The sequence below is a fragment of the Acanthaster planci genome, linkage group LG01, assembly GCF_054643075.1.
Source record: "Acanthaster planci isolate LZ-2023a linkage group LG01, COTS_SCS, whole genome shotgun sequence".
Lineage (NCBI taxonomy): Eukaryota > Metazoa > Echinodermata > Asteroidea > Valvatida > Acanthasteridae > Acanthaster > Acanthaster planci.
This window is the reverse complement of record NC_141777.1, coordinates 23,523,210-23,550,970: the sequence shown is the minus strand read 5'-3', so window position 1 is coordinate 23,550,970 and position 27,761 is coordinate 23,523,210. Positions and strand designations below refer to the sequence as shown.

The 27,761-nt window shown below is 42.8% G+C and overlaps 2 protein-coding genes across 3 annotated transcripts; both read left to right on the top strand.

The window, feature by feature from the left end:
* Nucleotides 1–1,831: 1,831 nt before the first annotated feature.
* LOC147800566 (univin-like) lies at nucleotides 1,832–5,954 on the top strand. The gene is made up of 2 exons (XM_087146966.1): nucleotides 1,832–2,700; nucleotides 4,281–5,954. Exons 1-2 carry the CDS (start codon nucleotides 2,382–2,384, stop codon nucleotides 5,138–5,140), a joined length of 1,179 nt encoding a protein of 392 aa, XP_087003092.1. The 5' UTR covers nucleotides 1,832–2,381; the 3' UTR covers nucleotides 5,141–5,954.
* A 9,032-nt stretch (nucleotides 5,955–14,986) lies between these two features.
* Nucleotides 14,987–27,415, top strand: LOC147800565 (bone morphogenetic protein 2-like). 2 transcript variants are annotated; one of them, XM_087145039.1, is made up of 3 exons: nucleotides 14,987–15,515; nucleotides 23,573–23,940; nucleotides 24,311–27,415. In XM_087145039.1, the coding sequence occupies exons 2-3, from the start codon at nucleotides 23,580–23,582 to the stop codon at nucleotides 25,228–25,230; spliced, it is 1,281 nt and encodes a 426-aa protein (XP_087001165.1). In that variant the 5' UTR covers nucleotides 14,987–15,515; nucleotides 23,573–23,579; the 3' UTR covers nucleotides 25,231–27,415. The 2 variants fall into 2 exon arrangements, with proteins under 2 accessions (XP_087001165.1, XP_087001167.1); XM_087145041.1 differs by lacking the exon at nucleotides 14,987–15,515 and having other exon boundaries at nucleotides 23,256–23,940.
* The last annotated feature ends 346 nt before the right edge of the window (nucleotides 27,416–27,761 follow it).

Genomic DNA, 27,761 nt, shown 5'->3' with positions numbered 1-27,761 from the left:
GAATGCATGAAAACGTTTATTTAAACGGCATTACAGTTTACGAACGTGTTGAATCCTGCCCGAGGGTAATCAGTCGCCTCTATGGGTCCCCCTCCCCCAGACATGCGTCTAATTTGTAGCGTAACAAACACCATTGTGTGCGTTCTGCAGGCCAAATTGGTGCGTCTACAGTATAGGTTACACTGTATCACTACGTCTGTTAAACGGTCATTCCGCGACCGTGTGTTGCTCACTCAACCTCAGCGGGCACAGAAGATGTAGCCAAGTGTTTAGAAACAAGCATCCAACTTGATCATTGAGACACTTACTGTGGTCAACACCTTTAATTAACGTGTTTATGTTGGCTTGTCTGTCTGGAAGGAATAATATGCTTATTCAGCTTTGACATGCGGTATTAACGGTGAATCCAATCCAACTATCCGTTCCTTGCACGTGATCATAGTCGTAAGAGAGTGTAGGAAATTGTTTCCTTATACCATGACTTACACGAAGTCAGTCAGTTGAAAGTTGAAATCGACATTGTGTGACTCAAATCCATTTTGAGACCAAGTGATTTGTTGTCGAGGTTAAGAAGGGAAGTGTCCTTCCTTTCTATTCCAACTCACTTCATGGCTTTATTTTTGGAGTCTGTAACATCTCCTCAATGCTACAGGAAGGCGGGGCAACAGATGCACTTTGTCCTTCGTGTTACTTTTATGCAAAAGATAGGCTTTTACCTCGATCCAGTGGAATCTTTTTAAAAGCCAGAATTTTGTTTCAGGAGAGTTGCCACCGTCTTTCCAATGGTCTTCCGAAACCCTACAAGTATTAAGCTCTAAATGACGTGTTTTTCAGCTCCCTCGTAAGAAGCTCTGGATCATTTTCTGATGTTTGTGGAAGCCGGGATATTTTCATTGTACATCATTTAGAGTTTGCTTTTCATGGTTTAAATCATTTTTTGTTCCAGCCTTCAAAATATGTCGCCATCATAAACCCACGGCCCTATCCAACTTGTCACCATAATTTATTAGTTAGTGGTATATTTTCGACATCAACCGATCATTTGTATGATTTACTAAATTTTACAAAAGATTTGCCATCTCTTAATATTAGATAACAGGCCAAGAATTCGCTGACAAAAATTACCCCAGCTCTCTCCAAAATTCATAAAATCTATTTAATTAAAGTCTTTTTTTCAAATACACCGCACACTGCACAGGCATTTGGTTACACTACAGTTGGAACATTTATCCTAAATTGGGCGACAACTTGGCAATAAAGCTTATATGAGGTCTAGACATTAGCAGCTCTCTAAAATCAGGCACGTTTTGATGTCGGTTTCAGTGCGAAGATTTTTGTCTTGCACGTATATGGCTTCACACCCCCCATCCCGACGGTTAACGGGCCAGAAATTAGCGTTCGGTGAATAGAATCAATATAATCGGTCTCAGTCATAGACAGTAGAAGAGCAGACGACGTAATTGGTCTGTTTCCTATATTGTTACGGCTGGAGAACCGAACCGATTTACCCTTTCACTCGTATGAATCCCCTATGAGTTTCTCTATCCATCATGGTTTCATTGCATAATAAAAAAATGCTGAATGTTTCGACCCATACTCGGAGGGAAAATTTCTTGTTTCAAGTCAGGTAGCCATGCTCGCAAATGAACTTGAGTCGGGACGTATACGCAGTGGGAACAAAAGCAGATGTTAACGCAGCATCTCTAAGGCAGATGCACTTAACATAACAATAGCCGACTGCCCACATTGGTCAAGAGAAGACCCGCACGCTTGGATGGTTCCACCCCGACCAGTGTACATGATCAGACCTGTTTGCACAGCGAGGCCAGTGCCCGGATATCACTGTAGTCAAACTCTGAGTGAAGGTAATTGTGTCATTAATTAAACGTGTCTGGATGCATGGGAGCTACCCAACCCGCGCTCCACCCTACCAATTAGCCCGACTAGACGAGTCGCGTTATAATTGGTGGCAGTGCGCACACCATGAGCTCAGTCTACGATCTGTCATTTCCCAAAGCAAACACTAGACTCATTGGACCTTCCGTAGTCGTCAGCGAACTTCACTCGATTTGGCAACCTCACACCAGGTTATTTCCTGACACAGCCCTTGAACGCCCCTGGTGGTTTGTCCTTGAGTGAACCGCATCGCGAACTTCTCTCGTCAAGTTGCAGAGGAAGACGTGCTTCGCAGTCCATTCGCAAGTTTCAACGTCTCCGTCTTCCCCGTTTCCTCACCCCGAGCTAAACGCATTCCCAACTGGTTCTTAAAGGAAACCTACTTTGTGTGGACATTCGCACCTGCCTCCTGACAGACTGATCGTGGCCAGTGGGCCAACAACTGAAGATACAACCCCCTGACAGCTTTCATACCAGAACTAACCATGACGACTATTCCGGGCCTCGTCCTCGTTCTTGCTTATTTAGCAGCTACCCAAGTCATTCTCGGGGCTGACATTAGCAGCAGCACCAGCAGCAATACTCAGCCTACGCCCCTCAGCTCGCGGATGGAGAGCAAGATTCTCAGCATGCTAGGCTTAAGCGAGAGGCCCAGACCGCGACCCAACGCCACCGCTCCGCAGTTCATGTTGGACCTGTACGACAAATTGCAGAACAGGTCGAACTCGGAACATACAGCCGGACGATGTTCATTTCCCGACCCAGCCTTCCCCGGCAACATCGTCCGCAGTGTCCCAAATGCAGGTAAACATCCTCTCTCTTTCAAAATCTAGAAAAAATTATTCGTCATCGTAATTCTAAAGTTTGACTCCACGTGGAATAAACAGTGCAAGGATATGTTACGCAAGAATATAAAAACCCAATAACTGATCTTTTTCATCGTTTCTGCTAAAGATTGCTAATACGTTCTGAAGACGTTTTGAATAGTTATATTTTTATTGATTTTATTTTCTGTGCAGAAAGGGAACTTAGTATTTTAACTCGGTTAGAGCACGCGTGCAGATATTTTACTTTACTGTGAGAGTTTTGAGAACGTCAAAATATCGCTGACTCACAAATTGCCACATAGTGACGCAACCCCTAGATATTGAGCAATTTCAGCAGGGAATTGACTGACATTCCATGAGGGCAGATCACCCAGTGTCAAGGCAAGCACCAACCTCATGCCGCTGTCGTTTATTTAGACTGCACTTTACCGATGTAGGATGAGTAATGAGCTGCCGGCAGACAAAAACAAAACACTGCTCCAGCTCAGACCAATCCTCCTTTTAAAAGTCCCAGGCACTAACAAGCATGTTGAAATATCTGTCCGGGAGGGCGGCCGTTCAGCCCTTCCACAGAGTCAATGTTATCGTTTTGTGGCGCGCAGTCGTCGACATCTGACCTCTGAGAAATTAGCTAAACGTGGTTTCCGGTTTTATCACGTGACTTTTAATTAGGCTGTTGCTTGGATGCTGCTCATTGCATATACATGTATCTGCACCACTTTCACTTGAAATCATTAAACCCATTTTTAAAACTTTTATTTTGATTTTTTGTTTTACTATTACTTTCCCCTAGGGATTTTTCCTGAAAGCGATGCCTTGTAGAGAGGATTTTCAGTCCCCGCTACATGTATATACTTAAACCATCGATGCCCCTAACGCTTTCTTACAACTGCGGATTACCAATGCATGATATTGCCAGTGCGTTCTTTATCACCACACGTACGTGTGCTCCCCTCTCAAAAAGGTTGACCCTGTCATTCCAAACGTGATTTGCCAAATCTTGCAGATCCAGCGAGCTTTTTAGGGGATTTGGGTTTGCTTTTGTTAACTTAAACGAGAGGTATTTAACCGGTACTAGAATGCGGTGTAAAAACGCTTGCCACATTGCCAGCTCTCTTCTGCTCTTTTTTATGCTATGCAAAGTTACAGGTGTGCGGTAGCGCCCTTTGGCTTTTAACACCTTTGGATCATCCTGTTAATGGTTTTATCACCTTAGGTAATTCCTGCTTACTCACTGTGAAATGTTTGTTGGGTTATCAGGAGCTAATCTTCTGGCCAAACACTTTGATTAAGAGATCAAGTAATTCATATGGATAGGAAAACGATCTATCTGAGAATTAGGCTAATTTGGGAATGGGTATTTGTGTGTGTTTTTTTATCAAATATTTCAACATTTTCTTTTTCAAAGTAGGTGCTGTTTCCTCAGGTTTATTGACTGGGCTAAAATGTCTGCTTGCTAAGTGTATTTACCGGGAAATCAGTGTTGTAATTTTCCACTTGATTAAAGAGTAACTAAAAACTTAACCACTTTATTTCTCGTTTTTTGTTTCTTTTTAGGTACAAAACTTAAGGCTTTGGCAAAATCCGACCGGCGCTTCCGTCAAATCCTGCACTTCAACTTGTCATTCATCCCTTCCTCGGAGACTATCACGGGGGCACATCTGAGGTTGGAGTTTCTGGACGTGGTTAGAAAAGTGAGACCTTCTTCGACAGTCCACCTGAAACTCTACCAGATCACGCAGGCTGTGGATGAGATGAGGTCAGCCAGCGTCGAAGGCACCAGGAGTTCGTTCCGTTTGCTAGCATCGCTGGTCATTGACGTATCGCAGGCTTCACCGGAGACAATCGACATGTTGCCCGTGGTACAGGAATGGAGGGCGGGCCTGAATGGAAACACCGGACTGTACGTAGCCATGGACATTCAGAAGACCGAGGGCCTGCCTAAGAGGAAGGCCAACGCCATCTTGGCCAAGAAGCTGGGTAAACTTCGACGGAGGACGGCAACGCTGGTGGTGGTGTCGGTGGACGGCGAGAAGTGCCGGAACCGCTTCCGAAGGAGCGCTGACGAGGAGGAGGGGACTGCCCGCCCCGTGCCTCACCCAAATGACTGCCAGAGACGCCGCCTGTACGTCAGCTTCCGTGATGTGGGTTGGCAAGATTGGATCATCGCGCCCATGGGCTATCAGTCGTACTATTGCGGTGGGGATTGCCCCTTCCCATTAGACAGCAGGCTGAACGGCACGAACCACGCCATCATCCAGTCGATGGTCAACTCGAACAGTCCGGAGTCGGCCCCAAAGGTCTGCTGTGCGCCGACCAAGCTCTCGGCGATCTCAATGTTGTACTTTGACAATGAAGACAATGTGGTCCTAAGACAGTACGAAGATATGGTAGTTGAGTCTTGCGGATGTCACTAATGAACATAATTAAAAAGCCGTTAAATATATCAGTATTAAACAGAGTTTGCAATGTTGAGAATCTGACTCCATGGAGAAGTTTTAAGGTCAAAGCCCTTCGTAAAAAAAGAAAGTATTCCCGTGATGAAAGTTCCCCAGATCAAATCATCTCAGTGTGCATTTTTTAAGCTCATGCTAACTTCTGATGGAGATATTCGTGTCAGTTCAAAACATTTTGGACTCTGTTTATCATGAAATGAATATTATTAGACACGCTAAGCGATCTTCTAGAAATGTTTTATATGTTATTTCTTATACTCGTATACTGTACAGATATGCTCAAATGCATGTAAATTATGAAATCAATTATTTAATGTGTTCAATTGTAAATACGAGTCAAAAAGTTTAAATGGATATACATCATCTTTGAGCACACGACATGGCCATTAAAAACAGAAGACCAAACAAAGTCCTCGGGTTACTAATATTAAAAAAATCAACAAATTGGCAGGTTCATATGATATTTCCCCGATTTGATGTTAGGCCTATGAATATTACAACTGTTGTTTCTCGGTTTAGTGTGAAAGCTTGACAAATTTCAGTGAATTTGGACAATTTAAAAAGTTTCTGTTTAAGTAAACTGAGAGCAAGAACATAAAAAATTCCAACTAACGTATGAGACATGAAATAATTGAATTCATCCCCATATTTCAATGATGTTGCAATTGTTTTTGTGTAAAGTATGCCTCTGTGTATCAACGGATGTATTTCGTCTGTACAGTGATTGAATGAAAGTGTAAATAAAATGAATGGAATACGTGAAGGAACTTGGAAACATTGCTTCGATTTTCAGTTGAGCTGCTGAATTGCCATCTTGCTTTGAACGCAAGTACTCAGAACTTTCTAGTAATTATCCAATCGTTAGATTTCCATTTACCAGTACATGTATAATTTTTCTCCATTGGTGTTCTTTGTTCGCTTTGCTTGAATGTTTCTTTTCGGATTTTGGTCAAATACTGATGGTCTCATGTATACAATTGCAGTTCAATATCGGAGAGTAAGGTCATTAGGACCTGGGTTTCACGCCAGTTTGAGTTAGATGTGCACGAGAGAAATGTCCCACTTGTTAAAAACAGGCAACTACAATGCCAAACATATTGAGAACATTAAAAAAATAGAAAGTGGATTTATTGGTACTTTATTTGGACTGCAAACAATTGCAATGAAAGCATTCACGCCAGTATCGAGCAGTTTATACTCAAACGTCATTAAGTGAATTACATTATTTGTATCATCCTGGGGGGGGGTTTAAGAGTGAGTTGAATGCAAATGCATTTCACCTTTTTACATTTGTCATGTCGTAATATGAGGTGAGTTTTTTAAAATGATTGAAATGAAATGAACACACTGTCACCACTTCCCATCGGTTCCAAACAATGTTGACGAGTCAAGATTGGACTGAAGATACTTGTTCTCTCGCTCTTTGCAGAGAGTTCCCATGCTCTCAATGGTCCAGCCTAACGCGCTTCAACTATGCCGTTTGTTTAATTAATTTTGAATAATATTTTGTGTCTGTTAGGTTTACTCTCGAACCGGTAGCATTATGACCTTTTCGTGAACAATTTTTTTATCAACGACTAGAGGGGACGCATTTATAAAAAAGTGGGGACTGTGTTCGATCCTCCGTGAATTAAACGGCCTGACTTTGCGAATACAGTTTGAACACAGTTGAACAGCACGAGAAGATAACGAAAATCTGTCAAAGAGACATTGAAAAAGTTTTCTTCGATTTGTTAGGGGATTGCACATAATTATACTGTGCAATATTTCCATATCATGATAAGTTGCTGTTTTCTTCTAAATATGTTTTCCACATGTGTTGCTCCCCTCATGTCACGCAATACCAAAAAGTGCATGCCCAGCATGGGACCTCGCAAAAGTTCAATCATCCGTACTGGGGTTGGGGCGCATGGGGAGACGAGCCTGTCAAAGTCGGCATCCGCGCCCCTGGACCTCCTCTTGCTGACCACCAGGAGCCGCATGCCTGTGATTGACTCGCTGCTCAATCAAACCCGAATGCTTTTCGAACTTACCCTTTGCTGATTACAAATGATCACGATGAGGTATTGGTAAAATGGAGACGTTTCCTCACGTCGTGCTGAATAATTTGTTCTACTTTTAAGCCGTGTCTGAAAGTTCCGGTAGCAGCCAAAAATAACATGTGTACCACCTATACATATACATGTATAAGGCAGCCGGTAGCTAGCTACCGGTAGCGGCTTCAGGCACTTCCATAGAAAGGTAGGTGTGTGTTGCCTCTGGCTGTTGAAGTTACCGAAGCCAGCCAATAAAGCTCCTTTCAACCAAGTTATGCAAAATCATGCAGCCATTTTACCTTTTTGTCACCTGAGTTTTTTTCCTCGTCCGACACATGCTTTAGTCTTCCATCTCAGATTGGTTCCATTTACGAGAATGGAAGTGGGATCTCGTCGTTTAATTGTCGACAGATAGCGATACATCTTGAATTATTCTATTCTTATTACTTAATAAGAAGGCTTTTCATTTGGGTTTGAAATCGTAAGCCTTTGCCCAAAATATGCAATGATCTTGATATTTAATTTAAAAGGACAACTTTCTTCGAAGCTACATTTGTCGTCAAATGTAAGTTGGGGTTGCCACGAAGTTATTTTGACAATCCACCCCTTTTACCTTGGATTATTTTGGGAGTTGAAAATAAGTACATCCGGTTTTAAGAGAACATTTCCAGTTTTGTTTTAAAGAGCGTACTCCCAAAATGCTTTTATTACTGGTACTTTTAACGACGCACTGAAGTCATCAAGGGAAAAATGGATACTATTAGGCCTACTGCGAATAACCCCCCCCCGCAAAACACGCCAAAAATAACAACAAAAACCAATAAGGAGTACATCAGTGCGTCCGATATAATATCTCAAAAATATGTGTCTCAGAAATTAGCTCTTTTGTGTTAAATTCGACTGTATCGTCCATGTAACTTGTAAGGTTAATTTGGGCTGAAAATCCTTGTGGACTTGCATCGTTACTAATACATGTAGTTGTCTGAGTCTGTCGATTTACACTTTCCCATCCAATAGAAAGCGTCACATGTACAATGAAATATTCGTTCCACCACATTGAAGAATGTAAAAAAAGATATAAATGTGCCATGGCTGATGCTGAGGCTCAAGTAAAACGCAAAATGCAACACGGGAGGTTTCTGGATGTGAAAATGTAATAATATCTGTCAATGACTGGGACAGAGCTTTCTTTTTGAGAAAAATTACCCTGGACATTTGTCAGCTGGGAAGGATTCAAGGTTGACTCTTGGAATACATAAACCGTATACTAACGTTTCACTTTGTCACTAAACGGTTCTTTCAAGACTTTTTCATGGTAAGTGAAGAGCGGAGCTACGTTTTATTGTATGATACATGGGAAGTGGGAATAATTGTATCATTTTCTTCACAAGTGAGTAATGGAGCTGGAAACGGCATGAAACAAGACTTTGATGAAGTAGGCAATCAGTAATTTTGGTTGATGACAAAGATGAAGATGAATTGATGCTAAAAGCAAAGGAACACGCGTGAAAACTAATAGGTTTGAGGACATATTTTTGTTTGAAATATGCGCGGTACAGTATGTTTAAAAGCAACAAGCATAGTGCCCCGAATGGCACTCAGCTATCTTCACGCAAACAGACATGGGAACAGCGAGTCCGAAACCGTGCCAATCACTGCCATCCAAGATGGGGGGGGGGGGGGAGACAATTGCATGCCCAACCCCTGTACCTGCCGGGGGGCGACCAACCCCATAGGTCTCCAGCGGTTGGCTTTGACACCGTCCGAGGTGTGTTTATTGGTCTTCGGCTGCGCTCGATAAATTCGTGTACTTGGACGTGATTAAAGTGCAATTAGCTGTGACGAGGGTGTTTTTGGAGGATAGGCGATGGTACCTGTCAGCACAGTCCCACATATCTTGAGGCCGCGCTGTGATCAATTTTGGGCAGGCCACTTAATTTCTGCACACTCCACTGTGTCAATTTGAGGTTCCTGGATACACAGTATACAAAGTCTAAAACAAATAAAGTGTGGGCACTATGTAAAACAACTAGCGCGACTCTTAACCCGAGAGTATGCCTAAGCATACGATTAAGTCCCAAAACAACTCCCATCTGTAACAGGTTCAAGCATGCTGACAAGGTTTGTTCAGTTTAACCTAATGGTTTCGGTTAGCATACTCGTATGCTAAAAAACATATATACATTTATCATCTTTTAATTTAATCCAAGGAGCGGTTAAAGGATTAGCTCAACTGAATGCGGTGTAAGTTGGTTCAATAAACTGAAAGCGAGTATTCGATTCCTTTTTAATGTGTGTGTTTGCGGTACCTTGGTGGGGTACCAGGACAATAGACGTACCCCACAGGGGACATTCGTTGTATTTATGGGGTACTGAAACGGTGTTTCACAAGAATTTCACAAAACTGATATTTGGAATGTATTCAAACACAAGGAATTTTAAAAATGCACTTATACATCGCAAACTGAAGTGTTTCATAAAAAGGACGCTTGGTCCAAATTTCAGCCAAGAAAAATGATCCTGACCAAACGGAAGAAATTAGAAAACTAAACTAGGACAAGGAAAATTCCCCACAAGGATACAAATGTAAGGGTGTGTGCGCACGTTCGCAAAACCAATGATTTGAAACGCCACTCTGAAATTAGCAGTGAATGAAAGGGCAGTCCACCATGCAGTCCATGTATATATCCCTGTGTCCCATTAAACCTCAGTTTCAATTTTTTGCCATTTAATGGTATTTAGTTATTTTGTTTTTCCTGTATGTATGTTTATATATTGTGCTATCTAGGCTATGGGCAGAAACATTATTTCATTTCAGAAAGAAACTGTGTCTAGCTCCGCCTATCTGAGCACCAACATTCGCCAGAATTTTTACTATTTTGAGAGCTCTATTCGCACACATATCCAAGAGAAAAACTTGGATTCAACATTTAAATAGAGCCCCGACCCCTTGAACAGTTGTCTTTCTGAAATGACATCACAGTAAAACTGCCCTTGTTTGCCAGGAAAAGCATTGGCCAATTTTTAAAGGTGTAAAACTTACACTTTGCAATATCAAATTAACCATTTATTGGATTAACCCATATCAGATCAAAAAAATTTTTAAGGGACTTAAGAGGAGCGGAAATTTCCATAAAATATCTTAACGACAAACAGAGTAAATAAATTTAAGTGCATGCTCAAAATTACTTGTTTATATTCAAATACTTTCAAATATATACGTTCTTTCAGTCTAAAAGTACATGTAATTCTAAAACGTCATGTATTCAAATCAACATGTCCAATTAACCTGCTTGATTTCTGTAACTGGAAAGCTCTTTGAATCTCTCAAAACCCACAGCAGACTTACAACAATGTTTGATCTGCGTTCTGCCGTTGATACGGGGCTTATCATATCCACATTCTCTACTCTCTGAATACGTGTATTATATAGACGCCATGTTCTTCTTTTCCAGTACTTGTCTACACTTCCTTCTTTTGTGAATCGTAAGTCGCAGAAATTGTGAATAGAAAAATAATTCCCTGGGAGCACGCGTATTCACAACCGTTGCTTCGCCAATTTCCGAAAACATGGAGTATGATTGCAACCGTACCAACGAAGGAGGAAGGAGGAAATGTCAAACAGAGGGCGTCCTTTGAGTCACTGAGCAGACAGAAAGAAGTTGTATCTCTTCGTCTACATGTGTAAGCTGACGGTTCGGGCTATCGTTGCCAAACGATACATTTGGGACATTCTGTGAAATGCTTCACCAAAAATAATTTCAACGGCTTTGACTAGACTTTTGTCTATTTATTCATTTCTAGTTATATCTGTCCATCCTACAGCACATTTAGCGCCAATTACAGAATGAAGTGATAATCAAGACGACAATGAAGAAATGTTCAGTTTTAGGGGTGGGAGGAAAACCACTGAAGAATATTCCAGGGAAAAGCCACAAAGTTAGGCAGGAACTGAAAACCCAGTGCACATGCTGGCCTAGGTGGGATTCGAACAGGGGTGGCAGGGGTCACGGAAGGCGAGGAAAGAGCCACTAGGCCTACATCAACCTGACTCCCCTGTCCATTTAATCACATGGAGAATCCGTGCATATTCCACGGAGGTTTGAGATTATAGGACTTTTCTTGTAATTTCCTATCTACGGCATGGTGGTGTTCAGAATGGATGGTGGGGTCCATTACTATATACGGGAACTAAAACGCGGCCTTGTGGTTGAAATGCAGCTGGCTGCCTTGGCCTGAAGATTGGTGTGTTGATATTACTCGACATTAATAGTCATGTTACAGTCCATTAAAACCATTTAATGGTTTTGCGCTACTACCCACATTTCATGACTTTTGTCAGATGGGCTTGCGAAGAAAGTACACGTTGATGAGGACCTTAACCACTTCACCCTGGGTTCGCCCTCTACAGTGACGTCCGTCTATGACGTACATTTCGTTAATGAGGATCTTATTTACATTTACGTAATTAACACTTTTTTATTTGAGGGCTGTTTTATGTAAGGATTTGTTTTGTTTTTTTTTTTGATCTTCGCGATGGCATCTTGCACGTTTTTACCTCTGGCCCCTTCACAGATCCAAACCGAGATGCAAGACTCATCAACTATTAAATGTCACTATGCAAACAATTTCTAAAAGTAACTGCGAACTTATTAGAAACGGACCCAGGTTGAAGGATGGAAGTTGTAATGACAACTGTTGCGTCTCGCATCTACATCTTCGCCACGTTCCAGAATTCGCTGCAATGAGACGCAAGTCCCAGTCCAGTCAATCAAACTGACGTGCAACGATTTCGTTTGTCACCGCTGTTGGCAGATGGTACGACTTGAGATCAAGGTTTTCAAATTGGTCTCTAGCGGTGACCAAAACTGCTCCACATGTCTGATGATATGATGACATATTCAGATGTGTCCCCCATACCACTTGGCGAGCGAGGCGTGTTTCTTTGAAAACTAGTCAAATGGCAAGAGTGACATTGAGAAGAAAGATCGCATGCGCATACATACGTGTAGATACGAGCAGCTTTAGGCCTAAGCAGCACAGCTAAACGCGAAAACTTGGATTGCGCTCCCGCTACCGATATTAAAAGAAAATCCAAATATGCAGAAGATTGATCTGTGTTCAACAGGTGACATTCAGTAGAGGGGAGGGTCACAGATAGCTATTTTGGAAAGCATTTCCTTGTTTGCATCTTTCCTCGGCCATTTTTACGATCATGGTGAACAATGACGCATCTAAGAAACCTATGTGAACAGCTAGTTTGAGACCTATGTTAAAAGCCCCACAACTAGCGTTTAATTTTAATAGATAAGATGAGCTTTACTATACGTTGACTCCAGCCCATCGCGTATTTTTAAAAACTGCATTTTCTGAGAACTCCACGCTGCAACCGTTCCCAATTTCTGTGATGCATAGCGCGACCCTGATCCCAATTTATCCTCATTTTTCAAGTCAAGTAAGCGAGGGTTCGTCGTTGATGTTTTGACAGACAAAATTTGTGGGAGTGCTGGATGAACTTAAAAGCAGAGACTGGCGAGCAGTATTTCCCTAGAGCTTGACGTCTATATAACCGAAAACCTGGAAAATCGTGCCGAAGTCTGTTGCCTTCATCGCATTAATTACAACTTGGGTTAAACGAAACTAAATTACCTTTCCCTAACACGACTGATTTCTTGACTAACTCCCTCCATGGGGAAATAAGCAGCCCATCCCCCTTGGTTTTCATCTTACCAAGGCCAACGCAACTAGTCTCTGCTAAGTAATGCTTGACAGCAAAGTGATATTGAATTTATGGGCCAAGTCCTTCCGTCGGGAAGTGCTTACTGATTTTCAAAGTATTCGAGAAATTCCCGATGATCGGCGGTCTACACGCCCCGCATGCATGTTATTTGTGCATAGAGCATTACGTACCAGCCTTAAGATCGCAGATCGAGGTGAAGTTTGCGCGGGTCCAGTGCGCGACCGAAACCAACATGGCAATCCAGGTGACTGCAACATGGTCGGCGCGAACCAGCGAGTGGCAATACCCCATAGGCTGTTGTGCTATTGTCCACAGCCCAGTATTGATTTAACGGGTATTTTAGTTTCCGATGCTCATATGGGCGTGCTCAGGACGGGAAACTTCAGAGAAATCCAGCCGAGACACTGATTCGTAATTACTGCTGGAAAAAGCCCAACCGCTGCGGCAACATCTGCGGGTTTTGGAAGTTGTTGATGGCGTACGTATATACATTTGTCGCACAGATTTGGAAAGTCTTCTCGCATTTACACAATTTATTTGCACATGCTTACCAGTCGGACTCCAAAAGCGTTAAAGTGGGTTAACACCCATCAGGGACATTTTCTTTGCGAAAAAATAAAAGACGAAAGGTTCTATGTCTGTTTGCAACGGGACATAGGGCTTTTTCGCATCTACAACCAATCTAATTAATGTCTTTCTATGTTTGCATATGCACTGTGTCAAATTTCACCCAATCGGATATTTAATTTAACTTTTTAAGACATGTACAGGGTATTAAAGGGGGCACCTTTAATGTCACATGACTTATCCCTTGATGAAATCATCATCCAAAATATGCCAATTTTCAGCTACATACCTTCCATTTTGAGCTATCTGGGAAAGACTCATCCAAATACGACACGTATTTTAGGGCAAACAATGCTTTATATAATGCTTCTTTAATGTCACGTGAACCGTCATCGAACGACTTCATCGTCACAACAGCTCATTTAATAACGCTTTCCTGTCTAGTTACCTGCAAAGGTTCGAATCAGGGACACGTACTTCAGGAATTACAGGGCTTTAAAGAGTACACCTTTAATGACACGTAACTCATCTCATGATATTCGTCTAAATCGCTTAGTTGCACCGTTCTGCAGTTATACCCTCTCCTGGTTGGTTGCGATATCCATGAGGTCGTAAATGTTGAACAGCGCCCCCGTGGTTCTTCTCTTGTTTAGTCAGCGCTCAAAATCCTCTAGCCCGTTGGGACGCGGAGGGGAGAGGGGGTCGTCATTTCCTGAAAGCTTTGTTACGATCCGTTTGTCATCGCATGACCGTGTAACACTTTCACTGTTTGGATTTACCATTAGAAAAGTACACAGAGATGGTAATCTCGAGCCAGCAGTAGCTGCAGCGCATGGGGCCAACGATGACTGGCAGGTCGGCCGGCTAGTCGAGGAGGAGGGACAAATTGCCCGCTGGCCAATCACAGCTCGCGCACGATCTCACAACTTTCTATTGGGAGACGGGGGCTGTAAGTCCCGCTGTTGATTTTTTTCCTCTACCTTTCATGGCGCACCAGGTAAGGCAGTACAGGTGAAGTTGCGTGAGGGTGACATATCGTCGCCAGTGACTTTCACTGAAGTGTCCGCCTGCTAGATCTGCATCTGTATGTCCTCGGTGAGGCACCTGCGGGGCGGAGAAGTCTCGGGTCTAAAACAGTCGGAAAATCGCTTCCGTGGTGCTCAGTGGGTGCAAACCAACATGCTACCAGGCTTCCAAATCGGGCGGACTTGCGCGGCAGGTTTCGGTATAAAGCAAACCGCGACGTGATCCTGAAGGAAGTCAACTTACCGATGATCCCGACTGCCACCAACGCCACACTACGGGTCGGAATTACTGGACAAGATCAATCAAATCAAAGTTACTCTGTCTTTTCCTGGCCATGCTCCCGCTGGATCAGAGCTGACACGACTGCCATGTGTTGTACAGTCGAGCGCGGATGTTCGTGCCGTTTGATCGAGCACTCACACTCCGGCTAGCACAAGCCCCAACGCGGTGTAACTTGTACCTACACCTTGCACACACATGGAGATTGCAAGCTGGCTAATAGGTGATAGCAGTAATAAGTGGACTTCCAAGCGAGCAAGCCTGCTGGGCCGAAGCTGATTGGCATCGGGGAAGCCGAAACACGGGATCGGCCGGACATCCTCGGTACACAACACTCGCACTGCGGCCTGCCTATATAAGATGTCTTTGCCACATGTCTAGCCCCACACCTGCACCGCTCTTTCTAACGACTTTGCCGCAAGTGTTGTGATGTTGAAACATTAAATGGAAATATCTCACACGTATCAGGTAGTGGTTGCACCTGTCTTCTTCTGGCAGGAGTTAACTTGGGAGATTACCGCGATAGCCTCACTGATTGCATAGCCAAGCAACTGAACGTCTTCCAGGCCGGCTCTGAGTCAGTGCCCTCATCAGCTAGCGAGAACTGTCTGGCCCGCTCCATCGGGCGGGCCTCTTGGAACATAACTGTGTTACCCTGGACTTGGTTGGGCACAACCGTGCCTTCAAAGTAAGTAAGAAAAAACTACAAAACAAGCACCAGTTTACCTATTGTTAGCTTGCCACTGCATTGCATTTCTAGTGATCGTGTAACAATTTGCCCGTGTAACAATTTGCCCGTTCTCTCCAGCCGCCTGCTGAATTACTTACCACTGTTACAGCCTGGCATGCATGGTTTTTACAAAGTGATTTCTGAAATTGCCGCTTCTACGGACTGTACTTGAAGTTTGAACTTTTACCCGCAGCAACTCTCATCACAGACAGCCTGAATAGAGTGTACTCTACTTAATCCAAAGATACTGTTCAGAGAAAAAAACCCGCTACAGGACATGATTTCCCGCAGATTTTTGAACGATACTCGATGGCGTGCATGTTTCGCCGTGTGCTCACAACGTGCATTACTTGCCCGTTGTGTGGCCTAAGTTTACTCATAATATTACGCCGTGATTTAACCTTAACACTTGTCCTTTGCACTCATAGTTCTGACGACTGCACTTATCCTGACACTGAGACTGATCTACAGAATTCCCTAGGTCAACTTGGCCAGCCCAGAACGACATGATCCATTGCAGTTAGATCACTTCCTTCTCAGCAGATGCGCCTCTTTTCATTACATTCATGCCAACCCTAAAGTCACTGTGAGTGTTCTTGACAGGTTAGAGAGGCCGCCATTACCTTCGGTATTAGCGGCCATCCGTATTTTATGCATTACAAAATCCGCAGCTTAATATTAAAAATATATCTGCGTGAAAAAAAAATGACTCTCCGTGCTGTACGGCAGGGACCAAATTGTAAATAAATGGCCCAGACCTGATTGAACATAAGGTTATGCGCCGGTATGCGGAATCAATGTCAAGACTGACTTACGCATTGGGGAATACCAGTCGCAGCATACCCTAAATACCATTCAGTTGCTGCTGATTGTCAAAGAATTACCCAGCCTAAAATAAGCCCTGTTACCCTACCACGGCAAGTAGCAATTGAACGCGGGAGAGTACCCAGGCCGTATCGACTTACTTGTGCGTTTAATGACCATATACAGGTAGACCACAGGAGTTCCATATTTTGATTACTTGATACCTACTAATGCGATTGAAATTGCCTAGGTTTCGTCCCGGCAGCGCTGACGCGGAGCTGGAGAACGCGCGGACAGATCACGGTAAATCACTCGCTCTTCAAGGGAGCAGCTATCGCCACCACCTGCCTCTGAATCGACCAACTTTATTTCCTGGCCCGTAAGAATGCTAACAGGGCAAGCTTTTCAGTGTTCTCATCACTCTATTTGATACTAAGAATTAAGGGAATTTCATCGAAGGTTTCTTGTTTTTCCCCCTCACTCCTTCCCTGGGTCTCGGTCTTTTACCCAACAACAAGCTGCGGTTCTACTGTCGGCACACGGGTGGAAAAATTGCCGTAGCGGACTTTAATTGGTAACACAAGTCCCGCAGGTGATCCGTTGACATTTCATTTTCCCTTTCATTGCTCCCTCAATCAGCGGCCTGCCCGGGCCTCCGGTGTGACGGCAACCAAACGCTGTTAACGACAGGTTAGGGAAGTCTACAAGAATGCCTTGTGTACATTGCCGACCTGTCTCCTGGGAGAAACACTTATCCAACTCGGCGTGGTAAATAAAATGGGCCCGATAGTTGGCAAATTGTAAGCAGTCGATGCGCACAACACCCAAGTGGCCCGATTGCTGAAAGTTGCCGGTTTAAGGACAGATTGGCCGTAAGGCTATAAATACCAAAGGCACGTTTGTGACAGTAGCCAATCAAAGAGCTAAGTTGACTTCCAAGGTTCAAAGTAATGGATAAAATATGACTCTGGGAACCAGGCGATAAAACTAGTGATATTAAATCTTTTGCAAGAACCCGTGCTTTGATTTGCAGCCAGAGGGGCTACATTTCAGTCTCTTTACGGAGTAATTGAAAAGTGGTACATGTATATGAATCAAGTTGCCTCAAGTTCATTCGTACTGAAAGCGACATGTAATTTAAGTATGGTGTGTGATTGTTGTAATTGGGAGAAAGAAACCTACACACTCGAGATATGTTCTCGTAGCCAGATCATCGTTCTGCATTGATAAAAATATACAGCATCGAGTTAATAAAAAGTAAAGATCATCTTTTCGAGGATTAATTATAATATTATAATTACATAAAGCTACACCGGTAATATATAAGAATTCCAGGGAATCTCACTAAGATCAATGCATGTTTGAATGGGCCTTCGGATTTCTAACTGATTGGGCGTTAACAAAATCTAATGGCGAAACCGGATTGGCATGAAGGGGTAAACACTTAATAGCAAGATCCTATTGGTATGGGGATAGATAACCTCATCCCTTCCTTCATGTCGTGATCTTGTACGTTTACATTGTGTGTGACACCTTGTTACATTGTGACGACGGTTCCGGTAGTATCAGTCACTAATTGCAATAGCATTGCTACGGTCACTTATTGCAAGCTGAAAATGAAGGCGCAACAATTAGCCCAATGAAAGCCAAGTTGAAACGGAGGGTGACACGTTTGGCAAAGGCCCATGCAGTGTCAGGCAGATGGTAATAATGTAGGCTACTCTGTTCTGCCTCAGGATAGGAAAAAACACTGAACGGTGAAGAAACAAGCACGAGGGGTGGTATGATAAACCTGCACCTCTCTCGTCAAAATGAGATCTTTTCTGATTATGCTCTTTAGAGTTTTTCCTATTTTTTGTAAATTTCCTTCCTGGGGTAGTATAAGTCAGGGGACCCCCAAAGAATTGCCCCTACGACAAGAAGTCATTGCCCACTCGTGCAGTCTTACCCTCGTCTATAGACGACCCACATGGAAGACATTGATCCCCAAGAAAGACTATAATCGCTTAGCAAAACACACTGCGGAACCGTGACGTCACGACTCAAACTCCAAACAAGATTCTCTCTGAAATCGAGGTTTCTTCTCGATGTTTACTGCGCTGGATAGCACAGTAACATGTAGGAAGGACAGCAAATAAAGGCATAGCTTTACCATCCGTTTTATAGCGCCAGGGTTTATTACACAGCTCTCCGGATAAAGCAGTAGTCATTGCATAGGAACTATAAAACGAAGCTCCATGGTTGAGGCAATCTGTCGACACCTTCGATTTCCCTCGCACATATCCCTTGGTACAGTGTTAAGTAACCAATTACCTATTTATCAAGTGCATCAACAAGTAATCAAGCAGGCATTTTGGAACCCGCATTAGTCGTTAATTTGCCCACTCTGTGGAACGATTACTCCACAGAGGCGAGCAATGGAAAGGGCTTTAATCTACACTGAAATGCGAATGGAAGTCGTAAGAGAAAGAAGTTAATGTGGTGCTACTTGACAGCTTTACTATACTTGCCAATGATCTAACACAACAGAAGCTTTGACGACTGGTACTATAGTTCTAGTTACAGCCAACTTCTAAATTCAAATAGATCAACTTCAACCCGATTTACACGGCATCCTTGTTTCAAACGATCCACAATGGAATGTTATAACGAAAAGATGAACAAAATGACACTACAGTACCTTGTTTGACAAATTCCGTGGCAAAAATATCACACGATAGAAAGAGCAAAAAAGAACGCGCTTGGTTTCGTGCATTCAAACAAGCAGTGTCCAGGGAAATTATCATAGTTCATCACATGCCACGTGTACTCCGATGAGAAGAACCTTTGAAATAAGCAGGCTTGTACATTGCCAAATTTAGAAATTCAGTACATGCGCAGACTTCACTGCAGTTTAGACATTACGATTTGCCGGTCGAGCATAATACTTATGGTCTAGAAATCGACGAAATGAAGATAGAAGTCAGTCGAATGATTCATTACAGATTCACGTCTGAACCTTTTTGAAGGTTCTTGGAACTTGGAGGCAGATTGTGCCCAAAATGGGGCCTACCAAACACCACATTTTGAGTAGGAGGACGCGCTTGCGGAAATCTTGAAGGACAAATTCGGTTCCCTTCAACACACCGATACGGCGGCATTCGTGTCAGGCTACCATGCATTTTGCCACCCGTCCCTGCCGGGTCAAGTCACTCCCTATCACGGCCGGGTTGTTTGTTAAGCTGCGCTCGGTTGAAACATTTCGGTCTTGCTCCCCTCAAGCAACGGAAGCTGTAAGACGGCCCGTTTCTTCGAATATTCACGTGCTGGCTTGTCCCTTAATTTACCAGCGAATAAACACCGAAACCACGGCAGCATTGTGCGAGAAATCCATGACCGGGCTAATTAATTCATCCCGAATAGAAGTCTGGGCACTTACAAGAAGTGAAGTGCCGAATGACAAATTAAGTTACCGTTGCTGTGCAGCTCGAAATATCCTTCCCCGTATGTCAGAGCGGATAATTATATTGCTCCTTTGGCATTGTAAAGATGCAGATCATATATTCTGAACACCTTTAACTCACTGTCATTATAAATCAACGGCCACTATTGTACCTACCATAATACCGAAGGATCCACTGGCGGTGGGCTGACACGGCTGTTTAACCCGTGGTGACGAGTCCTCTGCTAAGATCGGAGCGCATGCGCTACACTGAGAACTCTTGTAAATTTGTAACATAACTTTTTTCAAACACCAGTAGCGGGACGCGGTCATTCAGTGAAATCAAAGAAAAACAGGAATGTCAGGAGGGTATCATCAATATTGAGTAGGCCTATAGGGTAGTAGCATAATCTTGGTTCCCATCATGCTAGGCTTGTCTTGGTTTACTTTTTGAACCCGAAAATGTCTTTATTTAGGTACATTTAGCTTAATGCGAGCAAATTGAAATTCGTGACATAGAAAACCTAACCATGGGCAGTGAAATGGAATTTGCCCCACGAAAGGACGCATAGCGATTTTTCGCCGAGCAGTTTCATTGTAATTGCTGTCACCTATGCAACATTCTCATTGTTAGGACGGTGATTCGCCGAATGAATGGTTTTGATATGACAGTCGAATCCTGAGTGACTCGATCCAAACGCATGCGAATATGGCATAGGAGCGACCGTTGCAGAGATCATGAATTCGATAAATGTCTCCATCATCATGTCTGTGAGACTCTGTCGGGTCGAATTCAAATCAACCCCTTTTTGTCGTCCCAGTTGATACTTGTCTTTTTACTAGACGTCGATGATCAACTCTCCTATTATGTGATCGAAATCGGAACGGACAAGGGGAAACCTACTACCCCTTTAAGCTCATCCTCACTTCGGGTGACTGACTTGTCGTTTACTTTCCTGCCTATATTTATACAGTATGGTTGACCCAGAAAATTGGTACCAGTGGAGGTATGTGGTGCCCCCTGGCCCCCCAATAGTGAACCATGCTGTCGGGGGAATCATACAGTCACATACGTTATTATAGTTTTGTCAAGATGCGTGGCAGAGGAGCGCGATGAACCTGCCATTGGCAGATCACATGGGAGATGTACCAACTTGTATTAGCCTGGCCACAAGTACACAGTGCTCTGTCCTTCCTTTATCAACACGACAAACAACAGCTGATAGTTATGCTGCATTGTTTTTCCACTGCTGAGTTCCAATCCAAAGGGACAGCTAGCTTGTAACATTGTCAACAATGATGAAAGAAATACTTATACTGAAATGGTCTTTTTACACATACACCGGATACTAAAGAGTTGTGAGACTTCTCTGTAAATGAAATGTTTGTTCAGTGTCTTTGTGATACGATCCATGTGTCTCGTTTGTCGAAACCTGTTGTGTGTATACATTCATCTGCGTTTGTAAATTACATAAACCTTTCCTTCGTGCTAGAGAATTTATGCTTCAGCTACACGCCTCTGATTGGGACAAAACTATAGACTACTGTCCATCAAATAAAATACTGGCTGTTTGGGGAAAAGGGGCAGAAACCTCTCTCCTTCCTCCGCATGACCATTCCAACACTTTACACAGGTATAGCGAAGCTTGTCAGGTTACCGTTTTGGCACTGATCTGCGACGTCTCGGTTGTCTGGGTGGCTGCATGTTTAGGAGCCCGTCAGTTAAGATCAATTGCGGGTATAATTTATGGACGATTTCGACTGTTTTGCTAACCCATTTCAAACTCTGCCAGCACTGGTCGGTAGTTCAGCCCCCTTATCCCCGTCGGTGGCATGGCTGGCACCACAGACGCGATGAGGCGGAAGCGGGTCGACATCTGACAATAACATGTGACTTGGACGTTTGAATTCGACTTATCTGATTTGGTAATGCGAAAAGTCATAATTCACTCTTAGGGGTTTTGTTTTATTCTTCTAAATGTCCAGACTTTTATTAAACTCAAGCTTTCTCTTTTTCGGTAACATCTTCTAGAACAGATATTAAAAACAAGGATGTCAACTAATTATTGAATATCCACATAATAGAGAATTTGGATCGATGTGTATTACAAATGACAGGCACAACCTGAAACGACAGCTCATTTTGATCACACAAATCTTTTAAAAAACCACCTAATTCATCAATCAAACATCACATATTCTGATTTAGGCTTATTTTGATGTTGATTTTAGGATGGACAAATAAAAGTGAGTCTTTAATTTGCAAATTGATGACGGTTTGATTTATTGCCAAGATTTTCGCAGTTTCATTTTTGCATTTTTGTCATTTTGTTGATTTGTGTTCACTTATCCTTTTGTAACTCACTGCTCTCGATACCTTATGATTGACTTTATTTTGGTGGATTATTCGCTTTAATAGTCGGATCGGAAGTTGCTTATTTGTGATTGTGTGAAAATGTGCCTCTGTTTTGTGTTTTTTGTGTGAATACAATCCCCCGTGGCTTGTTATGATTATTAGTGGAGATTAAGGATAACTCCATGTGTCAGTTTTTGAAATCTAGGGGATGAGCTTTCAAGCAGGGCGCTGTTCACGCCTGGTTGCGTCACTGAACCGTCCCCACAAGGCCGCCAGGCATGCTTGCATTCCCTGTTCACGGTTGTGCTAGACAGCTAAAATACTGCTCAATTCTATTTTACTTTTTGTGAATGACTGTCATCTCGAGATCAAAAACCGATTAGGCCGCAGAGTCTCATTTTAGATTTCCAATTGTGAAAGTTGTTACAGAAAATGGGTTTTAAGTTTGTTACTCGCCCTGAAATTTAATGGGATGAACTGCAGTTAAGTGTCATTGCGCTGAATTCGTGCCCTTGTTTGAAGTTTAAGACGCTCATGGTTTCGACTCGGCGTACCCGTAAGAACTGTTTGATAGTACACGTAGTTTCTGTGAACGTTTTGTCCGAGATGGACTTTTTTTTGGAAAGAGCTGAGATGATGATCTGTGTGCATGATCGTGAAGCCATCATAGATCCATATCACCCGTGGCATTGTATTCTGTAGTATTTGCAAAGGATATTTTGTGAGAATGGCACCGATGGCCAACATCTTGCAGCAACCGTTGCTTTGCCAACAAATAGATCGTTCACACCATAGAGCAAGTAAACAGAGGAAGGAGCTGGAGCTCCTCTAAAACTTAGCAGCTGTCATTTGACCGCAACTGATCTTCACCTCTGGAGCTAACCCCTGAGATAACCAAAGAAATAGCTAGCCCTATTGACCAGCTGATATCACTCCAGACATAAATAATTGATCAGTTCGGAGAAAAGAAAGATACATACACATACACGTTTCATTATTTATCGAAAACAGTTAAGCTTTGGACCAAGTATTGGATTATAAGTTATAATCACGTACCCAGGGCATATCAGATCCCGCTGCCAACAAAAATGAAAGGGTACGTAGTTGTATACTCGTTGCATAATCAGTGAGACAGTGACTGTGGTCATGTTCTGGCTATACTAAAGTCGAGGGCCCTCTTCGCAATAGTCTCCATTCTCTGTGGCTGAATCCATCCATTCATAATAACATGCAAATGACTTACAGGGCAACCACAATGCACCTTACACCAGCAGCTCACGTAAATACCCCCACGATAATAATAAAAAAAAAACCCGAGCCAGAGCCGTACTAATTGAGCCGGGGGATTGGCAGTTAGCGGACGGCTCATCTCGTGCTTACATCTGTGTGCAATTCAGCATGACATGGGTGTTAATTTCTCGTTCCGTTTTACAGATCCATTATGGTGGGTGTCCCCGTGATGAACAGACTGCTGATGCTGGTTGTGTGTTACCTGCTTCTGCTGAGTTGTACACATGGAGCGCAAGCTGCAGGAGGCAAAGACGAGGACTCCTCCCCGGACGCACCGGAGTGGGATACAAAACTCAGGAGCCGCGACCAAGTCATCCGGGCCTTTGAGAAGAACCTACTAAACATGTTTGGATTGAAAGCGAAACCCAATCCCAGCAGGAAAATACACGTGCCGCAATACATGTTGGATCTTTACAATGCGCAGACCGACTCGCCCATCTCTAATCTGGACATAAATGTCCGGGGAAAAACAAACAGATACACCAATGTAGTGCGGAGTTTTCACCATCAAGGTAAGTCAAACATGGCTTCGCTCTGATTCCTACAACAATATTAGTCCATTAACGTGGACAGAGAAAGCATAGCAGCCGAGTGTGTCTAGCTTGATAGTTCACCCGGGTTATGTTGTTTTGTATCCGCAGCTTAAGACCCGTAAGGTAATTCCTTTTTACATGGAACACCACTGTTATGCGCAGTTAAAGCAGTAGGTGAGGCTATTATAACATTTACGCTCTTGCCTCAGGCTATGGTCGGTTTCTCACTGAGAACTCACTATTGACACACTCGGCTATTCAAGTTCATTGTTCGCCCTGCCGGTATAAAAACCACTAATCCCCCTGGCTTTCATAGTGTTGCAATGTACTGCGTCTTTCTTCTTTTCAGAACAGGGAGGCGATTACACTAGTTTGCTGGATGAATCTAGTCCAAATGGACACGCACACAGACTCACCTTCAACGTTTCTGCTATAGCAGACAACGAAGTGCTCACTGCGGCGGAATTGCGCTTATTTTGGAAGAACCACCATTCCGTCTCAAAGAGAGACCTCTCAGATAGGGACGAGGAAGATTCAGCCAGACATTCTGAGCGAAGTCACATGCACAGGGTCAATGTGTACCAAATCCTTAAACCCCTGCCGAAGAGTAAAGATGTCATTAAGCGACTCATTGACACCAAAGTGGTGGATATTCGTAACGCAAGCTGGCAGTCTTTTGACGTTCGACCGGCTTTAAAAGACTGGAGAAGATCGCACCGTGCCAACCACGGGATCGAGGTGGAAGTTCTCGACCACAGAGGTCGGCCAATTACCGCGCATAGGAACTTGAGAATTGCGCGTTCCGTCAGCGACAACGAAGAGCCTGAGGACGAGACGTGGTTCGAAGAACGGCCTCTTATCGTAACATACACAGACGATGGCAGGCGAAAGCGTGCGGCGACTTCCAAGCGCTCCAGCCGACAACGGAGCGGCAAGAGAAAAAGGAAGTTGAAGCCGAATTGCCGTCGCCACCCCTTGTACGTGGACTTCACTGACGTGGGCTGGAACAGTTGGATCGTAGCACCAGCAGGTTACCAGGCATTCTACTGCCAAGGTGAATGCCCGTTCCCGCTGGTGGATCACCTCAATGCTACAAACCATGCAATAGTGCAGACATTAGTGAACTCGGCTAGTCCCCAGCTAGCACCCAAGGCGTGCTGTGTACCCACAGATTTGAGTGCAATAAGCATGCTTTACCTGGATGACTCGGATTCAGTCATTCTCAGGAACTATCAGGACATGGTAGTTGAAGGCTGTGGTTGCCGATAAATAGAGTTTTTTTATATTATAAACCTGAAGAAATCTCACATTTTTATTGTTTGATAAGCAGAAGGTGAGGTTTCCCCAGGTGTATAGTTTTAAGTGTATTATACTTGTCGATATGTTTAATATCTAACATGATGTATAAAGTTATTTATATTTCACAGTTCATATGCCTTATATTCTATTAAGTGCAGCTCGTTCGCAAGCCCCAGAGCTAAATACAAATATGTCGTGCATAAAGATAACTTTTATGGTACACAAAACAACATACTTGTAAATAACTCTAAAGCTGCATGCATCTTTGTTCAAGTAGTTTGTGGCATTTTGATGAACACGTGCTCTGAAGGTACATGCACAACGGATTCACTCGTTGTTCATGTTTAATGTTTTGGCTATGGATCCTACCTTGAATTCACAAGCTTTCTCAAATCGTGCCGTCTTGCCGGTGATCTAAAATGATGTTTTGCTAAAAAAAATGTGAGAACGGTACGCCAGCATGCGTAGGATTGGTTGCTCAATGCCTGCAGTCAAGTGGAGGTTTCATATCTCTGTCATTTTTAATGAAGAAGTGATATGTATGACATGGGAAGCGGCGTGCGTGTCTCCCAACATCGACAGCGTGTGCTTATTATCTTAAGCAGTGCTATGCAAGGCATCAAATGTTGCTTACCTTCTGGTTATAATCTATCTCGACATTTTTTTTTGTGAAGTGGAAGGTACACCTATGCAAAATAGTTTTTATGAATTTAATTGGGAAATAATGCAAACTTTTTACGATTGTCTTCCTCAATTTGTCCTCTTCCAAATGCACATTTGCTTGACGAAAACATGGTGCTTGAAAAGCCTGAGACTTGTTTACATGTTTGAGCACAAATGCATAGTTGATATTAACTACTGTTTCTTGTTTGTAGGATGAAATGAAATATGGTCCTCAAATGACACATATTTCAGCACGACCACTTCCGGGTTTTAATCAATACATTTATGTCAATGTCACACACTGGTTCCTTTTCTATTTTCAGATTTGCTTCATTTCAAGCAATAACATCCGTTTAACTATAGCATCATGAGACTTATAGGAAGTCTGTGCTTTTTTGTTGGAGTAACCTTTACCAGGAATTTATTTGGAATATTTATTAACAACACCCATTCTGTATATTTCTGTACATGTGCATGATGGGGAAGTAGGGTCATGTAACTTTGATGGTTATTTGGTGACAAACTTCTCATGTCAGCGTATACATGTGCACAGTACTTTGCTTGCGATCTTATGTCCAACTTGCTTAAAGTCGAACAGTCAAACTGGTAAAACAAGTACCTGATATAACTGTCTTTGGGAAAACCGCCCGATATTTCTAAAAAGGAATTTTAATGAACATCCTTCAGTCACAAGGCGGGTAAACCTGCGACTAAACAGGGTGTCCACAAAGTTTAGGAAGTAATGTTGTCAAAAGGAGAAATATGGCCTTAATTTGTACGCGAAAAAAACTTGTCGCACGCGTTAGAATTTGGTAAAAAACATAATCACTCTCTTCACGATCAATTTTGCTTGGTGGAGCACCGACAACTTTGTAGTGTCCACTGATTTTTTTCATTTGGATTCTTGGTATTTGCTGTTAATAAATTGTGTAGGTCATGTAACATTGAAATGTGCACGTGTTTCTCCATAAAGTGTATTCGATTTTATTTATTAGAAGAATGCGACGATGATGTTCCTCACGAATTGGTTTAGCATGTATCCTACTGTTATTTTATTGCATTTGAATACATTATTTTTTAATTTATATTATTTAATGTAAAGTTACGGCATAGATTTGGCCCGTATTTTAAAGAAAGGGCATGCTTTTTGTACATAGTCATCTGTGCTTTTTATGTACCATAAAAAAACTTGTATAAGCTGGTATAATGTTATCAATATATATTAGCATTTGTAACAAGTTATCCATATAGTGGAGAACAAAACATTGTCATGAAACATTATAAATCACATCTTTCTTCGTTAAGTTTTTTGGGGTTGGCATTAAATTAAATGTATTTTTCTAAACCGCCATAAGCAGGGAACAGTAATACTTTTAGGCCTAGGCCTAACATAAGTTTGGTATTGTTGAGTTATTGTAGAGAACTGTATTCAAACAACTGTCAGAGACTGAGAATAAACGAACAACACATAAAGAAATTCTGTTCATAGTAACTCATGGGTCGGCACTCTCTTGATTTGTCAATTTACTTTTGTCTACATTAACTCAGAATGGGGCAATCCGTTGGTTGGCGTGAAACTACATTCATAGTTTATCAAAGCGATGAAAGACTTACCTATAGCTTTGGCTGATGCTACAAAATTTCGAAAGTCACGTTTTACGTACCATGTGCCCAGATCCCTCCAATACATCACGCTGAGGTCAAATTTCAAATGGAAAAAAAAAGAACAGCACACGTGTACATACGACCAAATTTTCTTTGAAAGCAAAATCTGTAATCCTTGTCGAATATAGCGAACTAAAACAGCTGTGCATGCACCACATTTGGGAAGAGTGTTT